Source organism: Diabrotica virgifera, chromosome 8, assembly GCF_917563875.1.
Source record: "Diabrotica virgifera virgifera chromosome 8, PGI_DIABVI_V3a".
Taxonomy (NCBI): Eukaryota; Metazoa; Arthropoda; class Insecta; order Coleoptera; family Chrysomelidae; genus Diabrotica; species Diabrotica virgifera.
In genome coordinates, this window is record NC_065450.1 from 193,764,861 (window position 1) to 193,791,578 (window position 26,718).

The following is a 26,718-nucleotide window of genomic DNA, read 5'->3' on the forward strand; positions in this document are numbered from 1 at the left end:
TAAAATCTTTTATTTTTTTCAATTAGAAGAATATAGTTGCATATTATAACATAATTTTTAATTTCAAATAACTTTTCTTAACAACACTTTTCGATACTGTGAAATATAAAGGTACTTCACTCTTGAGCGAAATTCATATTTTTTAATATACCTCATACACTATTGATAAAATTTTATATCTGATGATTGCATCTCAGGTTTTAGATTATGCAGAGCATTTTATAAAGAATATTTTTTTTTCATAAAGTTAATAATAAAAAAGTTTCCATATTTATGGTTCCAGCTTAAAGGGACCTGTGGCATGTGTATATGTCACATTTTGAGAACGAATATCTCGTTTAAAAATAGTCCTGGATTTTTGTACAATACACCATTTTAAAGTAAAGAAAACAGTCTTTCTTTTCTATTGCACCAAGTATATACCTAAATATACAATAAAAAAAGTTATAATGAGAAATTTAAAAATAATAGAAAAATATATCAAAAACCAATAAATGTCTACCATTTTCAAAAACCATATCTTGCTTAAAAATAGTCATACAGCCTTCTAGAATGGACCATTTTAAAGGTAATTGACCTTTCTTCCTACTGAGTTTACCATTGCATATACCTAAAGCTGCGTAGAAAAAAAGTTACAGAACAATGTTTGCGAAGTAACAAGGAAAATGGGTCAAAATCGCTGTGAGTAGCGAAGATTGAAAAATCATATTTTGGAAACTATAAATTAAATATACTTCCACTTAACACCATTCTAAAGAGGAAAGATGGAAGTTTTTTTTCAATGCAGCAATGTCTATACCTATAACCCCATAGGAAAAAGTTGTGGGGAAAAAACAAAATTGCTATCTTTCGTGTTGATTTCTTGCTTTACTTTTGAATATATTTTTGCAAAACAAAATATTTTTCGCTTTGAAATGTGATATTTCAATAGTAAATTTAACCTGGAACAATTTTCATGTAGACGTGTCTGTACCAAAAGTGCATAGAACTCACCCTAATTCGCCCTGTGCCTAACGACTAATTATTCACCCCTTTCTCAAAAACGCACCCCTATAAATGCTAGCACTCCGCGGTTTTTTCATATTTAGAGGACAATTGACTATATTAAACAATAAAACCCCATTAACGTTGTAGTTCCTTTCTATAATACATAATCAATAGCCTACCATAGTGAAAATAACTTCTTTAATTTAGTTTTAAAATTATCTTTAAATTACATTAAGAACAAGCAGAATTTTTCTGAAAATATCAATTATGGGACCTCAAACAATCCCGAAGGGGGTGGGGCGGAACGAATTGATTTACCAAAAACCTGTACGCCGTAGAAGAATTGTATCAAACAAGAAATATAGCTGACATTCTTCTTCTACTTGTTTCTATGGACCATGTTTTTAAAAATTCACCCAGATATGTAAATATGAGTTGTAGCTGAAATCATTTAAACAAGATCCATAAGGAGAAATTTCCTGTAGCTGGCTGTATACCATTAATTACAAAAATTGAAGAAAAAAAATCTTCTGTGTAAAAGGTATATTTATTTAAACCCCAATAAAGGGCTACAATAAAACAGAACGTTTTCGCTCTAAAGAGAGCATCATCAGTATTTCAAGCAAGCTCTACATGCTAAGCCACCAAAAATACATGGGTTAAAACCCTTAAAATATCGACCAAAAGTCTTATATTGGCGTGTTATACAGGGTGTCCCGAAAAGATGTCATAAATTCTACCACACATTCTGGGGCCAAAAATAGTTCGATTGAACCTAACTTACCTTAGTACAAATGTGCTCATAAAAAAAGTTACAGCCCTTTGAAGTTACAAAATGAAAATCGATTTTTTTCAATATATCGAAAACTATTAGAGATATTTTATTGAAAATAGACGTGTATCATTCTTATGGCAGGAGCATCTTAAAACCAAATTATATTGAAATTTCTCCACCCCATAAAAATTTTATGGGGGTTTTGTTCCCTTAGACCCCCCCAAACTTTTGTGTACGTTCCAATTGATTCATTATTGTGATACCATTAGTTAAACACAACGTTTTTAAAACTTTTTTGCCTCTTAGTATTTTTTCGATTAGCTAGTTTTTATCGAGATGCACCTTCTCTTTTAATATGTTTACATAAAAATTTTATGGGGGTTTTGTTTCTTTAAACCCCCCAAATATTTGTGTACGCTCCAATTAAACTAATATTACGGTACGATTAGTTAAACACAGTGTTTTTAAAACTTTTTTGCCTCTTAGTCTTTTTTGATAAGTCACCTTTTATCGAGATGTGGCGTCTTTTTCAAAATACACCTTAAAATATAAATTATAAATAAATTTTCAGATTATTAACATGTTTCTATAATCGTACTTAACCATATACAAATATATGGTGGATTCGAAAAATATTCAGAATATTTCGATAAACACTAGCTTATCGAAAAATTACTAAGAGGCAAAAAAGTTTTAAAAACATTGTGTTTAACTAATGGTGCCACAATAATAACTTAATTGGAACGTACACAAAAGTTTGGGGGGGTTTAAGGGAACAAAACACCCATAAAATTTTTATGGGGTGGAAAAATTTCACTATAATTTCGTTTTAAGATGTTCCTACCATAAGAATGATACATGTCCAGTTTCAATAAAATATCTCTAATAGTTTTCGATATATTGAAAAAAATCGATTTTCATTTTGTAACTTCAAAGGGCTGTAACTTTTTTTGTGTGCACTATTGTATATAGGTAAGTTAGGTTCAATCAACCTATTTTTGACCACAGAATCTGTGGTATAATTTATGACCATTCTTTTCGGGACACCCTGTATATTAAACCCTGGCGATGGGTGAAATTTAAACAAGATATACCTCAAAGCATCATACGACTATACCACGAGTATGTGGGTTGTTGAGTTGATTTCTCTGTCTTTACAAAGAGAAAGGTGAAAGCCAACAGTTGGCTGACAGTACACCAAGATGATGAAAATCAAAAAAGAAGCAGGAATTAACAACCAAGATCTAAAAATAATTAGAAACCTTTTCTGGAATCAGACTGCAAACCTCAGAGTTAAAGGTGATGACACCGAATACGTGAAAATCATGCGTGGTGTGAGGCAAGGCTGTATTTTTCCCCTCTTATTTTCAATCTCTACTCTGAAAGGATATATATCGAAGCTTTACAAGAAACTGCAAAAGGTAGTGGACCACTCTACGTCAACCAAACCTTTTCAGAAACACTTGCATGTTCATCTTGTACCTACTTCATTTTTGAATATCTGCGCACCTCGGCCCCTTACAGCTTTTCCCTTTTTTGGGACAGTGTAATTCATAAAGAATACACAAAAAGAATATTTTAAGAGGTGTCTCTGTAAAGATAATGTAACGATATAAGTAAATAGCGATTTATATCTAGGGCAAAGATTAGGTACTTGAAAGGAAACCTTGCAAAACAAGACCATGATGCAAGTTTATAGCAAACGAATAATCAAAGACATACATTGTATCAGGATTTTATTACCTTGTTAATAATACACATGTGAAAGATGATTTAGTTCATTCGAGCTTATTTTGTACTAACTCTGGTGCGTTTGTTGTATGAAAAATTATCTCCATATCCTCTTATCTTGGGCTTGGTTTTAGTAGGTGCTTCGCTAGTGAAAAATTTCCAATTATTCTTTTTACAAAAATTAATACCTTCTTTTTTATTTGAAAATTGTAGCACTAAATTTGAAATTGGATCACCAGACGAGCAATACCCTATACAAGGATTTTCCCATCGTTCTTTATTATCAAACATTAGACGCCATTGATTCAAATTGAATTTACCACTCTGCATACAATTTTTGCTTCGTTTAGATATTCTGGCTATGCGTTCCCTTAGATCGTCAAATTCGGGTCTTAGCAACTGTATATCAAGTTCTTCAGGGACTGCAAAAAGTATATAATTTATTAAATATTAAATTTATTCTACTACTACTAATACTGTAACCAGAATCTTTAGCAGATTATATGGAAAAAATTTGAAAATTCTAATAGACAATTAGTGTTGCCCAAAATCAGTCTTGGTCTTGCAGTCTTGGTCTTGTTCTTGCGTTTTCGCAAGACCAAGACCAAGACCAAGACCACCTAATTTGAGCAAGACCAAGACCAAGACTTACCGTGCAAGATTTGAGCAAGAACAAGACTAAGCCTGCAAGACTCTTGCGTCTTGCAATTAGAACTGAGGGTCTTTTATGAAGTATATTAGTTCGGGTATATTCTTAGGTAGGTACTCTATGAAAAGCAAAAAAATTTGTAAAATTGGACTTATGCGCCTTACGAACAATACCATAAAGCATAAACAAACATACATTTTTCGCTCTGAAATTAATTGTCCAGGTTTTGAGAATAGCCGCCCTCCATTCATAAATTAATAGGTCTGGATCTCGTGTATGAAAAAAAGTTGATTAATAGCAAGCTGAAAATTTGTTAATAGCTTAAGGGTGTCTAGTCGGATAAACTTTGATATATGGGAACACTGGAACAGGGGAAGTTTTAATTGTGGAACAGGTTAAAAATTTTTAACGGTCAGAACACGAAAACGGCACATGCATTTTGTCCGACAGAACAGACTTAAACTCTCCGAACAGAGATTAAACTCTCATGCAAAAATCAGACGGCTATTTATCACCAAATGGGCGTTTTAATGAGTGGAACATGTAGAATATGTCAAATGACAGGAATTATGATAGGTGATAAATAGCAGTCTGATTTTTGCATGAGAGTTTAATCTCTGTTCGGAGAGTTTAAGTCTATTCTGTCGGACAAAATAAATGTGCCGTTTTCGTGGTCTGACCGTTCCAAATTTTTAACCTGTTCCACAATTAAAACTGCCCCTGTTCCAGTGTTCCCATATATCAAAGTTTATCCGACTAGACACCGTTAAGCTATTAACAAATTTTCAGCTTGCTATTAATCATTTTTTTCCATACGCGGGATCCAGACCTATAAAATATCGAAACTTTTTAAAAATATGTCATATGCTGATAAAAAATATACCTACAATAAGTAGTTAATTTTTTTCCTTAATTAGTTTTGTAGGAATTTAAACACATAAAAATCATATCGATATATTATATAAAGACTATTATGTATATTTTTTCTGCTGTGTGTGATTACGATAGGAGACAGACTATAACAGATAATGCCGTGCCGTCTATACCGTGTAACCAAATACATACCCAAATATTTAGTCTACGAGGCATTCAACAAAGAAATATTTACAGTGAAATACATGGAAAACAAAAGGACATTTATAGCAGTTTTTTCTGTAGGTAGTTAAATTAAACTGGTCATTTGTTTTATCAATCGACTCACTGTTCTTTTGTTATGCTCTTTGGTTGCTATATACTATTCCAAGAAACGGGTCATTTTTGGTCTCTCGAATTTCCTAAACTTGTTCGATTTATGTGGTTGATAATTTGATTTTTTATTTATTTGATTTTAATGTTTGATAATAATATAGCCTTGTTCTGTATAAATATCGCTGTAATAATATTGTTTCTAGACAGGTAAATTTGTCATTGCACACCGGGTGTACCAATAAAACTGTATTTTTTTTCTCAAAGTTCGCATCACCCTGTGAAATATTCTAGCATTTTTAAAATATTGAAATTAAAACCCAACTATAGCCTCATATTTTCTTAACATTTTGTTTTTTTGATTCATTCGCTTATGTTGGATAATAAAAAGTTAGGTACTTTTTTAACTAGCGATGTTTTTCATCAATACAGGGTGTTTTTAAATAAGTATGGCAAACTTTAAGGGGTAATTCTGCCCGAAAAATAATTTGACAGTTTGCTTTATAAGTGTATGTTCGCAAATGCTTCGTTTCCGAAATAGGGGGTGTTAAAATTTTTCTTACAAACTGACGATTTATTGCTCTAAAACCGGTTGAGATATGCAAATGAAATTTGGTGGGTTTTAAGAGGTAGTTATTACGTATTTTTGACATACAATTAAGAATTTCATATTCACCATTGGCGCGCATACGGGTAACATGACCCGTTTGTTTAGAATTACCCCTTAAAATTTACCATACTTATTTAAAAACACCCTGTGTTGATAAAAAAACATGGCTAGTTGTTAAAATACCTAACTTTATTGTTATCCAACATACCAACATAAGCGAATGAAAAAACAAAATGTTAAAAAAATATCAGACTGTAATTGGGTCTTAATTTCAGTATTTTATAAATGCTAGAATATTCCACAGGATGATGCTTACTTTGAGAAAAAAACACAGTTTGATTGGTACACTCATTAGTACCGATAATTTATCGGGTACCTATACAACGACAATTTAACTTCTAGCAACAATATTATTACAGCGATTTGTTAACGAATAAGGCTATATAATATTAAAAAATCACTTAAATCAGACAACAGGTTTAGGAAATTCGAGACATCAAAAATGACCCATTCCATTTTTAAGGAGGTGCCTTAATTTCTTGGAGAAGTGTATTATTCTCGGTTTGATATTCGGTACCAAAATGAGAACTGGCGTTAACATATGAAGGGCCAGGGGAAAGAACGATGAATGTCTATCTGCAAGCATTTTCGGTAAAATGAGAAATAAAGTTACATATTCATTGTTTTTACCCCTTGCGTCCAATCTTGTGACGTGATTTTAAGACGATTATCATATCTATGTCCCCTTGTCCATTCACAGGTTGATAGTACTCTTTCTAAGCTAACAGATTGCACAACAATCTCAAAATGACCAAAAATTTACATTCATCCTTTTTCCCTCTGACCCTTCATATTGTGCACATCTGTCACTGAATTGAATTCTTTTCAAATCACACACTGTCAATGGCAAATACTCGAAAAAATACGTAAGTTCCTAATAAACTTTGGTTAGTTGGAATATAGACACGGATCGCTTAGATCGTAGGTTCAAACCCCACCCGGTGTCAGTTGTTTAGATATTTATTAATTTGGTTGGTCTTTACTACGGCTGTGATATTAAAGCTTAAAATTGACCTACTCTGTTACGTTGTTCTATTTTTAAGATATGTAATAGGCTAATGGGCAACTGCGAGACTTGCAAGACTCTTGCTGCAAGACCAAGACCAAAACCAAGACCTGGAGCGCAATACCAAGACCAAGACCAAGACCAGGTGTACTGTCGCAAGACCAAGACCAAGACTCTCTAAGTCTCGTCTTGGTCTTGCACTTGGGCAACACTATAGACAATGAATATGCACCTTTAGAGCTCAAACAACAAGCAGGATTTCGAGCAAGAAGATCCTGCATCGACCATATCTTCACGATGAACCAACTCAACGAAAAAAAATGGCCAGATATAGAGAAATACATCTACTATTCGTCGATCTAACTAAGGCATATGATACCGTACCACTTTGTAAGTTATGGCAAGTCCTGGAAAATCCCCTATTAATACAACTTTAATAAAAGCAGTGCAAGAATTCTATAACAACATACAAGTAAACATAAAAATCAACAACAGATTATCCGATAGCTTCATGGTGAATAAGGGACTGCAGCTTATCGCTAACACTCTTTAAAATCTACATAAATGAGGTCTTGAATAAATGACGAAAATTCATGTTCTGGCATGGGTATACAGCTAAACGACGACTCAACAATATACACACTACATTTTTCTGACGATCAGGTGGTGACTACCCAAGATAAAGATGATCTATATTCTTTATGGCAAACCAGATGTTTCGATAATGCAAAAAATGGGACCTATACGTCAATATAGAGAAAACCAAATATATAGGCGTAACCAGGATGATCCTAAGGGGGAGCGTTACAACTACCCGAATGAGGGGAGGTTACAACTACTGGAAGCTCTCTGAGGGCTATGGTGTTAAGCGTGTAGAGCTAAAAGTACACCCCAATGGGGGAGGTTACAACCCCCAAAACCCCCTGGTTACGCCTATGACCAAATATATGTGTATAGGAGAAGGCAAAAATGATTTATAGTTAGAGGATGATATATGGTCATCGAACACAGCTCTGATTATGTATACCTTGGAACGAGAATCCAACAAAGTTGAAGGACATAATTCGAAATAGAGGAAAGAATTATGAAAGGAAAGAAAGTAATAGGAGCTTTGAACTCACTACTTTGGTCAAATATCATGTCAAAAGAAAAGAAAACAGAGCTATATAATAGCATCTTTAAAATCGTGGTACTGTATGAATGTGAAACCTGGCCGCTGAAAAGCGAACAGAACAGAAATTGCTCTCACTGGAAATAGACTTCTGGCGAAGATCGGTCTGCATCTCTAGAATCTCACACATAACGAATTAACGAGTACTACTGGTCCAAGAGCTGTGTGACATTTTTGAGTAGGTATTTTAGGCAACCTGAAAATTTTTCAGGTGACTCTTCCATGATATCCTAATACAAAAATGCCGGTCTGGCTGGAGGGTAGCGGTAATTTTCCTCAAAAATCCCCCCCAGAATTAAACAAAAGGGTAACAATTCTTATTACAAAAAATATCATTGACGTGACTTTAAAGTAAATTAAAATATTCAAATATAAAGAAAATAAACAGGCCAGGCGATTTGAGGGCGATTTTAACTCTGCAAGTTACTTGCATGGGCGCTCCAGGATTATTTTTAGGGGGTGCTTCTGAACTTCAGAAGATTTCATCTGAATCTGTACATACTATTAACGAGTGTAAAATATATAACTATACATGCATAGCTATGTACATTCCTTCCGGACAGGGAGGTGCAATTGTTGTTTTGACAGGGTATTTTTTAATATTAAAAATAAATATTCTAAAAAAGACAGGTTTATTTTTGTGAAATTTTCCAACTGTCAGGTGATCAAACAAATTTTGCGTGCATATAAATGAAAAGCGCTATAGGTAAGCAGCAGTGTGAGAAAGAAATACCGATAGCTATTTGAGTGCTCTGTTGTAACTGAGCGAGTCCGTCCGCTGGAGAAAAATCACGTGAACTGGCTATATCCATGTTGTTGTTCCTCGAAACGTTAGAGTAATTATTATATATTATAGTTTTTTAACTAACTTTTCCTTAATTAGAGAAAAAGAATACGTACTATACAATAGATTTTGCAAATATGATAGAAAAAGACAAATTTATTACTATAAATATATAGGTAGAAAAGTATAATACTATAAACTAAGTTAATTCTGTGTCCGAATCTTGTACTTCTTCAAACTCCTCATCTGAGCTTAAATATTCATTCTCGTCTTCTTCGTCAGATTCCCCTCGAGACTCAGATTCCTCTTCTACATGATCTGTAAATAGTTGTAATATGTATTTAGAATTAATTAAAAATTAATTAGTGATTAATTAGTTAAGTTACTACGTATTCTCCGTCCTTTTATACGGAGTCGAATCCTGGACAATCACGGGCGCATCTGAAGAAAGACTTGCCGTTATTGAGATGTGGTGTTATCGAATAATGTTAAATATATCATACACACAACACGCAATCACCATCAAATAATGAAAAACGCAAAAGAAAGACTCAACACTATGAAGGGAAGAAACACGAGCTACTTTGGTCATATACTAAGAAATAAAAAACGTGATGTGATTGGTTATATAAGGAAAAGTATTAAGCATTGGTTATATAAGTAAGAATACGTAGCAACTCAATAAATTAATCACTAAAATTATTCTTTCATTAATTCTAAATACATACTACAACTATTTACAGATCAGGGATAAGAATCTGAGTCTCGAGGGGAGTCTGACGAAGAAAAGGAGAATGAATATTTATTTTAGCTCATATTTCTTTCCTTCTTAGTGTTGAGTATTTCTTTTTCCTTTTTCATCTTTCTTAATGTTTCCTTGTTTGTTACGTGTTGTGTCCATGATATTTTTTACATTATTCGATAACACCGCATCTCAACAATGGCAAGTCTTTCTTCAGATACACCCGTGATTGACCAGGCTTCGACTCCGTATAAAAGGACAGAGAATACGTAGCAACTCAATTAATTAATTACTGATTAATTTTTAATTAATTCTAAATATATATTACAACTATTTACAGATCATGTAGAAGAGGAATCTGAGTTTCGAGGGGAGTCTGACGAAGAAGAAGATAATGAACATTTAAGCTCAGATGAGGAGTTTGAAGAAGAAGTACAAGATTCGGACACAGAATTAATTTATTTTATAGTTTTATACTTTTCTACCTATATAATTATAATAATAAATTTGTCTTTTTCTATCATATTTGCAAAGTCTATTGTACAGTAAGTACATATTATTTTCCTTTAATTAAGAAAAATTACTTAAAAAACTACTATGTATATAATGGTAGGGGAGCCAAAGCGGGGATTTTTGCAGTTACTCGAGCGCGTCAGATTATCACATGGGAAGAAACCTGGTACCCTGTAGATGCACCTCTACCATATATTGGCTCTTAACACAGGGGAGTTCGTTAGGGGAGGCCCGAAAAAAAAAATCTATCCTTAAAAAAACTCGAAATTGTCAGATTAAGATAAGGTAATTTAAGTACATGCAAAAGAGTGTATATTTTAAAAATCTGACGATTTGAGACGGGCGTAAGGAAATGGGCGAGTCCCAAAGTTTCACAAGGAAAAAGCGAATATTTCGCTAAGTGAATGACAGATCGAAAAACTAAAAAATGTGTGCTTAATATTTTTTAAAAATTTATCGAATGATACCAAACACGAATTCCCACGGAGAGGGGGGGGGGGTAAATTTAATATTTTAAATACGAATCCCACGATATTTCGCGAAATGAACATCAGATCGAAAAACTGTAAAACACACTTATTCGATATTTTTAAAAAATCTATCGAATGGCACCAAACACGACCCCCACGGAGGTGGGGTGGGGGGTTACTTTAAAATCTTAAATGGGAACCCTCATTTTTTATTGCAGATTTGGATTCCTTACGTAAAAATAAGTAACTTTTATTCGAAATATTTTTTCGAATTATGGACAGATGGCGTTATAATCTGAAAAAACGATTGTTGGAAATGGAAAATTAAATTAAAAAATGGCAAGCGCCCACTAAAATGTAAAAGACTAAGTTTTCACTCTAATGGCATATAACATATCCCACCAGAATGAAAACAATGGGAACCTTCTCTGGTTACACCTCCGAGGCTTCTACAATTTGCAAGCCATACGGATGCTGAGACTAAGAAAGATGAGGGAATTCTACAATTTACAATTCACGTCACATCTGCTCAGCGCGGTAAAGTTCCAACGAGACTGGTTCCCTTCATACTCCACACAGAGTAAATGTAAATGAAAAATGAATAACCATTTTCAATTTCGTTGCAAAACGAAAATACAGCCGAACCATATTCCAGTCCAATCAGAGAGTGCTGCAAGCACCTCTACCGGTTTCGAAACTTATTAGTCTCTCATCAGGAGGCACATATGCTGCTCTCCCTGATCCAACCAAAACAAACCCCAGCGTGCAGTCCCGAATTGCAACGAACGAAATGGCATAGATGCCCTAGCGGCAACTGCTAGCAAAAGACTAAGTTTTCACTCTAATGGCATATAACATATCCCACCAGAATGAAAACAATGGGAACCTTCTCTGGTTACACCTCCGAGGCTTCTACAATTTGCAAGCCATACGGATGCTGAGACTAAGGAAGATGAGGGAATTCTACAATTTACAATTCACGTCACATCTGCTCAGCGCGGTAAAGTTCCAACGAGACTGGTTCCCTTCATACTCCACACAGAGTAAATGTAAATGAAAAATGAATAACCATTTTCAATTTCGTTGCAAAACGAAAATACAGCCGAACCATATTCCAGTCCAATCAGAGAGTGCTGCAAGCACCTCTACCGGTTTCGAAACTTATTAGTCTCTCATCAGGAGGCACATATGCTGCTCTCCCTGATCCAACCAAAACAAACCCCAGCGTGCAGTCCCGAATTGCAACGAACGAAATGGCATAGATGCCCTAGCGGCAACTGCTAGCAAAAGACTAAGTTTTCACTCTAATGGCATATAACATATCCCACCAGAATGAAAACAATGGGAACCTTCTCTGGTTACACCTCCGAGGCTTCTACAATTTGCAAGCCATACGGATGCTGAGACTAAGGAAGATGAGGGAATTCTACAATTTACAATTCACGTCACATCTGCTCAGCGCGGTAAAGTTCCAACGAGACTGGTTCCCTTCATACTCCACACAGAGTAAATGTAAATGAAAAATGAATAACCATTTTCAATTTCAATTTTTTTAAAATGTAAAACTTTACTTAACTGTTTTTGGTTTTAGGACCTACTCTTCACAACCCAATTGGTCCCCAAAACGCTCGAGTGACTGCCCGTTTAGCATACTTTGCTCACCTACCATAATAATTACTCTAACGTTTCGAGGCACAACAACATGGATATCGCCAGGTCACGCGATTTTCTAGAGGACGCAAACAGCTATCGGTATACCGTAAAATGGGGGTGACTTTGACCGATTTTGTACTTTAATCCTATAAAAATCAGATTTTAAATTTTGCTACATTCTTCTATATTCAAATATGTTATGGGTTTAGGCGTCTACTTTCAGTAGCTTAGATTAAAATTATAAGAAAATAATCATGACTTAGAAAAAAAAATAAAAAATGCCTTTGGGTTCACCCCATCTGGGGGGAAGTTTACCGTCTATGCATTTTGCCTGTAAAATTATTTTTCTTGTAAGTGTGGTTAATTTGACCGTTTTTAAACCATTTTTTCTTAATTCGTTATATTGGTGGATTTAACAACCCTTGGAATATTAATTCTTTTTTTTTAATTAAAAATGAATTCTTAGATATTTATTAATTTGAATCGTTAAAAATAATTTTAAAAGTATATCACAATAGATATTTTCCTATGTTTTCGGTCAAATTCACCCCAGCGGTCAAAGTAACCCAATTTTACGGTACTCTACTTTCTCTCACTGCTGCTTACCTATAGCGGTTTTCATTTATATGCACGCGTAATTTGTTTGATCACATGGCAGTTGGAAAATTATACCAAAAAAAACCTCTCTTTAGAATATTTATTTTTAAATTTAAAAAATACCCTGTCAAAATAACAATTGCACCTCCCTGTCCGGAAGGAATATATATAGTTATGCATGTATATTATTTTATACTCGTTAATAGCGTTAATAGTATGTACACTGTACAGATTCAGACGAAATCTTCTGAAGTTCAGATGCACCCCCTAAAAATAATCCTAGGGCGGCCATGCAAGTACCTTGCAGAGTTAAATTCGCCCTCAGATCGCCTGGTCTGTTTATTTTCTTTATATTTGAATATTTAAATTTACTTTAAAGTCATATCAATGATATTTTTAGTAATAACAATTTTTACTCTTTTTTTAAATTTGGGGAGAATTTTTGGGGAAAATAACCGCTACCCTCCAGCCTGACCGGCATTTTTGTATTAGGCTATCATGGAAGAGTCACCTGAAAAATTTTCAGGTTGCCTAAAATACCTACTCAAAAATGTCTCACAGCTCTTATGCTATACATTATGAATAGGAAAACAAACGTAGTAGAAGAAATCCAAGAAGAACAACTTTGTTTGTATGACCGTATGGAAAGAATGAATGTACATCGACTCCCAAAGCTGATAATGGAATGGAAACCCCGGAAAGAAGGAAAAGAGGCAGACCGAAAACTATCTGGATAATTCAAATCCAGAACCAATGTCTGAGAGATATGTATTACCAAGAGATTGCACAGATCGACGCGGATGGAAAATAGGAACAGAAAGGCACAGGACGCTAATAAATCGGTGTTATACAGGGTGTCCCGAAAAGACTGGTCATAAATTATACCACAGATTTTGGGGTCAAAAATAGGTTGATTGAACCTCACTTAGCTATATACAATAGTGCACACAAAAAAAGTTACAGCCCTTTGAAGTTACAAAATGAAAATCGATTTTTTTTCATATATCGAAAACTCTTAAAGATTTTTTATTGAAAATGGACATGTGGCATTTTTATGGCAGCAACATCTTAAAAAAAAATTAAAGTGAAATTTGTGCACCCCATAAAAATTTTATGGGGGTTTTGTTCCCTTAAACCCGCCCAAACTTTTGTGTACGTTCGAATTAAATTAATATTGCATTGCCATTAGTTACAAACAATGTTTTTAAAACTTTTTTGTCTCTTAGTACTTTTTCGATAAGCTAGTATTTATCGAGATATTTTGAATATTTGTCGAATCCACCACATATTTGTATATGGTTAAGTAAGATTATAGAGACCTGTTAATAATCTGAAAATTTATTTATAATTTACATTTTTATGTATATTTTGAAAAAGAAGCCACATCTCGATAAAAGGTGACTTATCAAAAAAAAACTAAGAGACAAAAAAGTTTTAAAAACACTGTGTTTACCTAATGGTACCACAATAATAGTTTAATTGGAACGTACACAAACATTTGGGGGGTTTAAAGGAGCAAAACCCACAGAAAATGTTTATGTAAATATATTAAAAAAGAAGCCGCATCTCGATAAAAACTGGCTTATCGAAAAAATATTAAGAGACAAAAAAGTTTTAAAAACGTTGTGTTTAACTAATGGTACCACAATAATGAATTAATTGGCACGTACACAAAAGTTTGGGGCGGTTTAAAGGAACAAAACCCCCATAAAATTTTTATGGGGTGGACAAATTTCACTATAATTTTGTTTTAAGATGTTTCTGACATAAGAATCATACATATCCGTTTTAAATAAAAAATCTCTAATAGTTTTCGATATATTGAAAAAAATCGATTTTCATTTTGTAACTTCAAAGGGCTGTAACTTTTTTTATGAACACATTTGTACTAAGGTAAGTTAGGTTAAATCGAACTATTTTTGACCCCAGAATGTGCGGTATAATTTATGACCAATCTTTTCGGGACACCCTGTATACAGCGGCGGCTCGTGGGTCAATCTTCAGGGGGGTCATTTTGGTTTGAAAACTTCAAACTGTTGATTTTTTAAAGTATTTAAAAGATCTTTTAGCATTTATATTTTAGATAAAAAATACAGACTTAGATAAAACTCAATACTATTTACCCTAGTTTTCCGAAAATTAAATTTGTCTTTTTTTAGAGTAAATCTTTTAAAAAATATAGGAAAAATGGTATGAACAGGTTATTGACTGATATATAGATAGGAATATTTATAGTATAATAAATTGTAAATTTATTAAAACGAAACTTACTTTAAATATTTTTATATTTTAAGTCAATTCTTCTATCCTTTAGTTCTGCAAAATAGTCTATGACCTTCTCATTGAACAAGCAGACGGTAACTAACTAAACGTGAGGCCGTCGACTCTACTACAGGTATACGACGGAAAGGTCACTCCCACTCTCGCCCACGAAATTGCTATCTGCCGTCTCTTTTCTATTTTACATGCATTTGTCCATAAGCCATAAGAACTGTATGTAGACAATTTAAAATACGGCCCAGCCACGGGCTTGTGTATAGCGCGAGGCGCGACGTTATTATATCTATTATATTTGTTTTGCCAATGCAGACTGCTGAGAGTATTTCAGAGTGAAGTTTTAGATAAAAGATATTTTTAATAAAATTGGTATTTTTATGAGATTATTTTAGGGGGGTCATTGACCAATTGACCCTAAGGAGGAGCCGCGCTTGCCTGTATATACTACTGTTTACTTCCGGTTTTATAAAGCTTTAACGCTTCCACGTTGAAGGACACATCAACAGCTTTTTGGAAAGCAATAAGAATACCAATGTCAATACCCTCAATAACACTATAATATTTATAATTTAATCTATAAAAAAAATCTGGAAGATTTACTTCCAAAGGACATTATTAGAGAGCGGAATATATGCAACACAACATTACCAAAATATGCGCATATACAGCGTGTCTACTTGAGTTGGAAACATATGGGAAACTTTTCAACGAAAACTTTTCGTTTATAAATTTGCAAAAGTCTGTGTGTTATTGCGTCGCCGCTCCTGCAATACTTAAAGCAGGTATATCGATGGATTGTTATGTAGTTTTGTCTTCTGAATCCAAATCTGAAAACGGCATTTCGATATCTCTAACCGTTTTCGAGATAATCGACCTCAAAGTCAAAAATGTGACGTCACAATCCGGTTATCTCCTACAGACGCACTAAACGTCAGTTCAAATGGTTGATTAGGAAGTAGGCTACTTTTCAAAAAGCTAAACATCAAACTCAATAAGTTACGAGTAGACTAGTAATAATTATCTAGTAGTTTTACAAATGTTTGACATTTCTCTTCCAGAATTGAACAAGCGCTGTCGTATTTTTGTGTGACTATAAAAAAATCAATCTACCTTCTTACATCTTATATCTTATAATACATCAAATATCGAATCTTGTGTAAGTAAACCGTTTATTCCTTTAATTTAATTGTAAATTCAGGTTATATAAATATATTGTACGTATATAAATTATTTTTGAAATTAAAAACCATTGAACGTAATGCACAACAAGGTACCTATATTATGTGACGTTTTCTAATTAATGAATTTGAATAATTTTAACAATATTTGGTTATTTTGAATTATTATTTAATCTCGATTTGTTAAGCAAAGCATAATATTAGATTATTTACATTTGAGTTTAACACTTCGTGTCGTGAATGTCAAACTAAATTTTAAATTATTTAGCTATTAATAAAATATAATTATTATATAAATTTAATTATTATATAAAATAATATGTGAAATAAATATATAAAAACACAATTTGAGTATATGTATTTTGAAAGCAATAATACATATTATACTATATTAATAATGAATCAGTAGAAACCTTGTAGAAACGATTATTTAAATTTGGTACGACCACACAACTCAAAACACAAGTACGCAAATACGGTTGCGTGAAGCGTGGCGCAGACCCGTGGAATTTACGAGACTCGTTCGGTCTGTTGATCCAAGTCAAGTTCATCCGTAAAAAGTATCTTTATCATGTACCTATGTATTATTTATTTTACAATATTGGAAAATTGTTATTTAAAATATGGTTTGGAATAAAAAAGTATGTTCTGATATATGAAATTACATCCTTCTAATGGAAAAAAATATTTGACGAATTTTCTCAAATTATGGATACCAACATCATTTTCATTTATAACTCTTGTATTTTTAATTTGACGAAGAAAAGTTATTCTTCATAAAAATCTCTTCTTGGTCTAAGATTTATGATGCAACCATCATGAATCAAACTTTATTAATTTTATACGAGGTATGTAAAAAATACGAATTTCGAGTAAAGTATCTTTATAGTTCACAATATTTAAATTAGAATGATATACTTGCAGATTAAAACATAATTTTTAATTCTAAACAGCTTTTCGTAATAGCAATTTTCTATATTATGAATTTAAATACGTATATAAACAAAGTTTTCGTTATGATAATGCTCGCATTTTCAACTTGTTTATTATTAATTTTACGAAAAAAAGTTATTCTTTATAAAAAGTTCTGCATGCCCCAAAACCTAAGATTCAATTATCAGTTATCAAATTTTCTCAATATTATACGAGGTATGTCAAAAAATATGAATTTCGGCTAAGGGTAAAGTACCTTTATTTCTCTCAATATCGAAAATTCTTATGATAAAAAGTTGTTTGGAATTAAAAACTAAGATGAAATATGCAATTACATGCTTCTTATTGAAAAAAAAATATTTTTCTCAAATTTATGGATACCCAACATCGTTTTAAATTATTACAAATATCATAACTCGTTTATTATTCATTTTACGAAAAAAAGTTATTCTTCATAAAAAACTTTGCATGGTCTAAAATCTAAGACACAACCATGATATATCAACTTTTATTAATTTTATATGAGGTGTGTCAAAAAATATGAAATTCGCTCAATATTATAGCACCTTTATATTTCACAGTATTTCAATTAGAAGGATGTAATTGCATATTGACACATAGTTTTTAATTCTAAACAACTTTTTTAATAACCGTTTTCAATATTGTGAAAAATAAAGGTACTTTACTCTTGAGTGAAATTCATATTTTTTGACATAACTCGTATAAAATTAATAAAATGTCATATCTGTTGGTTGAATCTTCGGTCTTAGGATATACAGAGATTTTTATAAAGAATACCTTTTTTTCGTAAAAGTAATAATAAAAGAGTTATCGTATGTGTAATGAATAAAAACGAAGTTAGTATCAATAAATTTGAGAAAAATTTGGAAAATATTTTTTTCCAATTAGAAGCATGTAATTACATATTTGAGCTTGGTTTTTATCTCCAAACAACTTTTCATAATAAGAATTTTCGATATTGAGAGAAATAAAGGTACTTTACCCTTAGCCGAAATTCATATTTTTTGACATACCTCGTATAATATTGAGAAAATTTGATATCTGATAATTGAATCTTAGGTTTTGGGGCATGCAGAACTTTTTATAAAGAATAACTTTTTTTCGTAAAATTAATAATAAAAAAGTTTCCCATATGTTTCCAACTCAAGTAGACACGCTGTATATGCATTACTTTTACTACAAATATGCAGGTATTTTTTCTAAATTTGTCTAGATATGCAAATGCATATTAAAAATACTCAAAAATAAAACAATATATTAAATATAAACATTTATGTTTAAAAAATTCAACCTACATTTATGTTTTATACATATTTATTTTTCACATAAAAACAAATTAAATGACACACAAAAACTGATATTATAATTAAATTAAGAATCTAAATTATAGTATGAATTTATAATCAAATATTTTTCAAAATTTTCAACTAGCAACTTTTGCCTTGTATCACTAAAAACGTGTTTGGACACAGAAAAAGTTCGTTCTACATCTACTGATGTTATAGGACAATATTTTAATTTAGGCAGTAAACTAATTTGCCAAGTCGTAAGATCTTCAGAAAAGTTGCCTTCAAAAATACGTACAACTTTCCTCAAACAATCGAAGCCCTCATTTTTTTCTAAAACATTTTTTAATTTATTTCTAATTGTAATCCCTGTATTTCCGGTATTTTTTTGACAATGAGCAGGAAAAGTGTTAACAAGATTAACCGAATCACTTAATTGTAAATTCCTTTGTTCTAATGACTTTATTAGATCTGGTAAAAAACTAAAATTAACTTTTATGAACATAAGTTCTTTAGCAATTTGTACGATTGTACGTTACTTAAAAGTTCTTGACTTTCAGTTACATACTGCGAGTCATTTTGAATATCTAACACAACGTCTTTTGTTTGTCAGTTCCTCATTTAAAAAATGAAATGTGAAAATGAATGTAACTTACGATTTTGGAACAGGCCTTGCAAAATACTTTGTCTCCACTTAGCTTTAACTCGGGAAAACACTTTATCCAAGCACTTTTTTGAATGGTAGACATATTTAAATTTAATATATACCAATCACTTCAAAAACACTAAATACGATACAACGTTTACTTTAAACAAATGTTGGCCGGAAACTTACAAAATAAATATTAGACCCTTAAAAGCAGGTAGGTACCTACGACTTGCTACGCTAATAAAATAATATTTTTCTGGGAACACCCATAATTGTTAAATTCAGGTAGTAATGGAAAAGTCCAGATAGATAATAATGAGCGATAGATAGATAAATAACGAGCTCCTTCATATCGAAGTTATAAAATTCCAACTAAGAGAGGAAAATTTTAAACTTTTTTATAATTTATTTTTAAAATAAACAAAATAAATCGTGTTTAGCTTAAATATGCAATGTTGCGTTTGTTGTCTGAAAATATGCAATATATGCATCTACATGGACTTTGCATATATATTCCGCTCTCTAGACACCATATAAATAAAGAATAAGTCCCTGAAAACAAGGATTAATGAAAAATTAGAGAAAATGCAAAGGAATAGAAGTAAAGAACACTTTAGAGAAATAAGCAACAGGATACAAAAATCTATTATGAAGAACAACCGAAAGCATAAAAGTTAAAAAAATTAAATCAAATCTAACAAACTATTAAAGACAACAAGAGCCTCAAAGTTCTAAGAAGAAAATTAACAAATGGCAAAAACGAAATAACGAAACTAAAGGACAAAGATGGAAATGTCATCACCAACAGAGATGAATGATTAAAGGTAGTAGAATATTTTTGTACATAATTATACAGAAGTCAACAAAACCATAATAAGCAACTACAGAAAAAGAGTGTGGGTACTTTAGGGTGTTCCGAAAACACCAAAATTGGACCCCGTTATACAACAAGGAGCCAATTGACATTAAATTAGTTTGGAGATATTCAAGAAAAACGTTTTATTTGTTTAAATAAATTATTTGGATATAAAAATAATAATAAACGACATAAAAATAAACACTTTCACTATAATTTATGGGTTTTCATGCAATAATAAAATAAATAACTGAAAAATTAACTCCCATGCTAGAAAAAATCACTTGGTTCTTTGTTGTTAAATATAACATTAACAATCCACGTCTGGGTCGAAATCTATATTTCTGTTTATTCCATCTACAGTGCGTCCATAAAATAACGCATAAATTTATTATTAGCTAAATAAACAACGTTATTAGAAATTCTTGAAACAGGTCGATTTTTATTTTTAAATTACAATTTTTTGGCATATACCTATATCATATTAGTGACGTTATCGATCTGGGCGTGATGACCTAATCAATGATTTTTTAATGAGAATAGTGGTCATGTGATAGCTCATTTGAAGGGGTATTTAATTCTCTATTCACTGATATAAACATTAATATAATTATTTATACAAAGTGAAAAAAAAAATGCTTTTTAACTTAACTTAATTGACACAAAAAGAAAAAGAAGAATGTATGTAATTTATTCAATTCGAAATCCATTTTACTGGTGTCAGAAAACACAAAAAAATTGTGTTTTAAAAATAAATATTGATTTTCGCTTAAATAAAATGTTCAAACTGCAAAGAGGCAGATGGGTGGCAGCTGTAACATTGAAACTAAGCGAAAAACAATAGTTAATATTTGTTAAATAAAACCATTTTTCTCTGACAACACTTAAATAAATTTTGCATTAAATAAATTATATACATTCTTCTTTTTGTCTCAATTAATTTATTTTAAGTTTTTTTTTTGAACACTCGGTATAAATAATTATGTAAATATTTATATTACTGAATAGAGAAATGAAAACCCTTTCAAAGGAGCTATCACAATGATCCCTATTCTCATTTAAGAAAATCATCGATTTCATCCTCACCGCCCAGATGGATGGCCAATGGATATACGAGTATACCGATGCCAAAAAATCGCAATTTAAAAATAAAGATCAACCTGTTTCAGGAATTTCTAATAATGTTGTTTATTTAGCTAAGAATGAATTTGTGCATTCTTTTATGGACGCACTGTATGTTCTCGATTATAGTATTATCTGGTATAAAATGTGTATAAAAATCGTGGTGTCATCAACATTTTTTTCTTCCTAATTCATCTTACTCCAAATGAATTTCCTGTTTTTTAACAATTTCCTCCTATTTTTCACTGTCTTTAATATTCTCTATTTTTGTTTTAAAGGTATAAAGACATTTATTGCGGGTGTCTTTTTTTGTCTTTGTTCTGCAACAAAGAACCAAAGTTACTTGGTTCGAATTGAAAAACTGTATAACCGAACTTATAAATCTGCAATATGGTTCTATCGTCCAGTAGATAGTTATGATGTACCGGAACATTTGGTTCGTTATTGCAGAACGTGAATAGTATTATTTTTACAGTCTGTACGAACCAATAACTCCATATTCGAAAAAATGTTAGTTGGTTCCTTGTTGCATAACGGGGTCCAATTTAAAAATGTTGATCTCTATGGCTGTTTTCTGGGGACAGGTAGCCTATAAACCCTCAGTTTCAAATTTCAGCCCAAAATGTTAACCCCAACCCTTGTCCCAAGCACCGAAAAAAATTTTTTTTGGGTTTTTCAAAGATTTTTAATTATTTTTAATCTATCACTTTTTGAAAGAAAACAATTCGGCCGTTGCCGATTACAAATGAAACAAAATTGGTTTTAAGAAATTGGAGAAAATAATAGCCTTATTGATGCCTCAAAAAAATTGGAGAAAACCGACTTTTAGAGAATATAAAGGAACTGTTCAACGTATATCTGCACCAGAGTAATAGATCTGGATGCCGCGCACCAAAAAAAAGTTGATTAATTACAAGCTGAACTTTTCTGCTAGCGTAACCGTATGGTCACACTAAATGGCCCCTTTTAAATAGACAATATTTAACACATACAGCGATATATGCAACTAGTAATACGACCACGCGGACTAGAGATATTTATGTAACGAATGACATACCCAGTACCTGATCTGTTCGCTGGCAAAGTCGTGTTATAGTTAATGTTTGTTGGTGTTACAACGAAAAAGCATCAAAATGGACGTTACCTTTAAGTAAGCAATATTTTTTAATCTTATTTTTAAAGAAACCAAAAATATTTTTGAACAAATAGGATTTAGAGACATGTGTTTAAGATATGTTTATATAATTTATTACAAAAGTATTGTATCAAATGCGGTAGAGCTTCTAATATTTGTTTGTGACCATAACGTCACACAGGGATAATATGTGATAATTATTAGGTTTTTTTTAGACGTGGTTTTATATTACAAGAAGCATTGACCATGTTATATGATGACGAAAATATAGAAAATGATGAAACATCGGTGTTTATTTGTCCTCCAGATGTTCATGAGGATACGGATGAAGATTCCGGTGACGAAGACGATGGTGGTTTAGTTGATAATTTGTCTCATAGACAGTTATTAGCGCTAGCTGAAATTCGAATAAATCGTAACGAAAATATGAAACAAGGAGAGGAAGACTCTGTGGATGAAATAAAGACAACAAAATCTGATGAACAGGTGAGTCAAATAAACAAGGGAAAAAATAAAAAACGTAGAATTTCTAAAAAAACTGAGATCAAGCAATGGATAGAGGGAGATTTCATACATAATAAAAAATTTAAAAACGAGAATAAATCTGAAAGTTATGAATTTTATGACATGAGTTATGAGTTTGAACATATTTTACAAGAAACAAAAAAATATGCTGCGTTCAAGAATTTTCCAGATCCAAATCTCTCCATTGATGAATTAAAATGTTTTTCGGAATTTTAATTTTATCCGGCTACCATCCCTTACCGGGCAGAACAATTTATGGGGTCAACAGGACGACATGGCAGTACACATGGTGAAAAATTCTATGCGCAGGAATAGATTTGATCAAATCATGAAATGTATACATTTTGCCGATAACAGCAGAATTGGAAGAACTGATAAAATGTGCGTAGTTTCTGGGTTAATGGGTTACGCCCCATTATAGAAAAGGTGTAAATGAAATGTCTTAAGTACTTCAACCAACTCAGCACATGAATTATGATGAATCAATGATCAAGTATTTTGGGAAACATAGCTGTAAACAGTTTATCAAAGGTAAACCAATAGGCTTTGGCTATAAAGCTTGGTGTTTGAATTCTGAAGACAGTTATTTGATTCATTTTCAGTTATATCAAGGTTAACATATTTCAACTGATAACAGTTATGTAGAAAAATTTGGAAGTGCAACAGCTCCTTTATTCAAATGCTTAACGATCTACCAAATAAGATGCCAAATTACCGTATTTATACCGATAATCTATTTACGAGTTTCAATTTGCTTGCAGAATTAAAACTAGGGAGATATGACTGTACTGGAACAATAAGACAAAATAGAGTTCCTAAGTGTTGCCCTTTGCCGAACAACATAGTAATGGCTACTAAAACTTGAGGTTCTGTTGATTATGTTATATCTAAAAATGACGGATTTATATTGGTCAAGTGGATGGATAATGCTGTAGTTACGGATGCATCAACTTGCTACGGCATCAGTCCTCAAAGTTACGTCAAGAGATACTCTAAGCAACAGAAGAAAATTATTAAAGTACAAAGGCCTTTGATTATTGCAAAATATAATATATTCATGGGTGGCACGGATAGAATAGATGAAGATTTGGCACGATATAGAATTTGCATCAGAAGTAAAAAGTGGTATTGGCCTCTTTTGATTTGGCTTGTTGACGTATGCCTACATAACGCGTGGGTGCTTTATAAGAAGTCCTCAAAGGAAAGAAAAAAAAAACACCTAATATAGTTTTCCGGCGAGAAATTGCACAGATGTATATGCGGAAATATGGAGTACCGCCTAGACGTCCTGGTAAGCCTTCAGTCAGCAAGAATAGTCTGTTCATGAATATAGTGTCCGACAATCTACATTATGACAAAATTGACCATATTGTTGTTCCAGTTTCTAACGGCAAAAGACGTAGGTGTGCAGGAGAAGGATGTTCTTCTGTGATACGTACACAATGTAAAAAATGTAATTTAGGACTTTGCATTGAGTGTTTTGAAATTTTTCATACACAGTAGTAAACACATAATGTATATGTATATAGGATAGGTAACCTCCCTGTATGACCATATGGTCACAGCGTTTTTTTCTTAGGTTTATAAAAAAAAATTAATAAAAACATATTTTTACTTTTATTTAGTTTCATTCCATTGTCATCTGCAGTTATATTTATGAAAAAATATATTTATTGATATTATGGTAGAAAATGGGTTAGCAGTGTTTAGTCTGACAAACTTTGATGTATGGGAACACTGGAACAGGGAAGTTTTAATTGTGGAACGTGATTTTAATTGTGGAACGTGTTTGCCTGACAAGTTTATGATTGTAAAAACTAGCAGGTTTATTTTAAGTTTATTCAATAGCAAATTTTTTATAATATATGGAAAATTTTGTGTCCGACAAATATGTTGGGCATTTTATTAGGTCCGACACGTATAACATGTGTAAAATGGAAGGAATTATGTTGGTGGTAAATAGCAGTCTGATTTTTACATGAGAGTTTAATAAAAGGGTAACAAATCAATTGGAAGTTCTGTCCGACAAAATACATGGGATGTTTTCGTGGTCTGATTCGAAACCTGTAACCTGTTCCACAATTAAAACTTCTCCTGTTCCAGTGTTCTAGTACATCAAAATTTGCGCGACTAGATACCGTTAGCTATTAACAAATTTTTGGCTTGCAATAATCAACTTTTTTTTTGATACGCGGGATCCAGGCCTATAATTGGTGCATAAAAAAATAATAATAACACCTTTAATATGGCACAGCACACTTTTCACCATTGTCTTGAAATAAACAAAAGAACTAGAGTCAAAAAATCCGAATATGCTTACATCCCAATATAATTTGTATTTTTATGGGTTAGACAGAATAGAAATGGTATACACCTTCCTTAATATAAACATACCTTGAATAGTCACATCTCTCTCCTCTACCTCATCCAGACTCTTTGGAACCAAATCTCTTTTAATCTTTTTCGCAGGTTCTTCATTAAGGCCACCTTTTGATTGTTTAACACTGAAAAAGTTAACAGGTGGCCGAAAGATGATATATGAAAATTTGAAAGCCATAATATTCATTTTTTGGTAGATCATTTATGAACATATTGAGTTTACAAACATTAACACATTAACAACATGAGGAAAAAAATTATATCTATGTGTTTGACATTTATATTTTAAAATAACTGCCATTTTTGACGTGAAAATCTTCTGATATATTTTATGGCCTCCACCTCTTAGGAACTTGTACAGCTATTTTATATATTTTAATTTTCATTATTCTTTTAGCTTTTTAATAAAATATGGTTAAGTTCGAATACATACTCTTCCGTGACTAACATTGGGTCTGTGAGACCGACCAGTTAGAGTTTTTACGATTATATCCAAATTATTCGTTATGAATCTTCGCCGCCATCAGTAGCTGCCTGATTTAGATGCCTGTTTTTAGTGTTAAAGTTTGAGTCTTCAGTGTCAACTGATTATGCAATTATGAGCAAATCTTTTCTCAGAGACCCATGTTGGACCCATGATCTACTCGATGAAAAAGGTATTTAGATTAACGAAAGAACGTGCAAACAAGTGCTGATAATTTAGTAACCAAATTGCCAGGAGTAAAAAGTGAACCTAGGTACAAGAAAACAGCAATGGAAATATTGAGGTTGTTTTTGACAAATCAGATGTTATGTGATAGTTTTATTTTCTTTGGTACATTGCTAATGAAAAAGAGGTTTAATAATTTAAAAATAGGTATCATTTATGTTTAATTTTACTACTTAAGGGAGTAAACACAATCCTACGCTTGAAAGTTTGTCAATGGAAACATTTTTTATGTCGTTTTCTGAGACCCAATGTTAGCTTTAATGTTCAGACAACCCATGTTAGTTGCGGAAGGATACATAATAAACAGTGAGCGCGTAAAGGTGGAATAAATTCATTTTTTCGTGAATGTAAAATTTTGGAAATAAATCCCGAAACAGGTCGACTTTTATTTTTAAATTATGTTTTTTGGCATATATATCCTACTAGTCACGTCATCCATCTGGGCGGGATGACGTAGTCGATGATTTTTTTAAATGAGAATAGGGGTCGCGTGACAGCTCATTTGAGCGCTTATTAAGTTCTCTATTAAGAAATATAAACATTAAAATAATTATTTATGCAGGGTGTCAAAAAAATTTTTGAATTAAATATTAATTGAGGCAAAAAGAAGAATGTATGTAATTTATTTAATTCAAAATATAATCAATTCAAAACAACTGTCAGAAAACAGGGAAAAAAATGTTTATTTGATAATTAAATACTTAGTGCAGCCGAT

General features: G+C 32.1%; 1 protein-coding gene across 1 annotated transcript; it reads right to left on the bottom strand.

The window, feature by feature from the left end:
• Positions 1-3,485: 3,485 nt before the first annotated feature.
• Positions 3,486-25,566, bottom strand: LOC114325521 (NADH dehydrogenase [ubiquinone] iron-sulfur protein 4, mitochondrial-like). The gene is made up of 2 exons (XM_028273593.2): positions 25,310-25,566; positions 3,486-3,915 (listed from the first exon to the last, which is right to left on the bottom strand). The coding sequence occupies exons 1-2, from the start codon at positions 25,494-25,496 to the stop codon at positions 3,551-3,553; spliced, it is 552 nt and encodes a 183-aa protein (XP_028129394.2). The 5' UTR covers positions 25,497-25,566; the 3' UTR covers positions 3,486-3,550.
• Between the last annotated feature and the right edge of the window lie 1,152 nt (positions 25,567-26,718).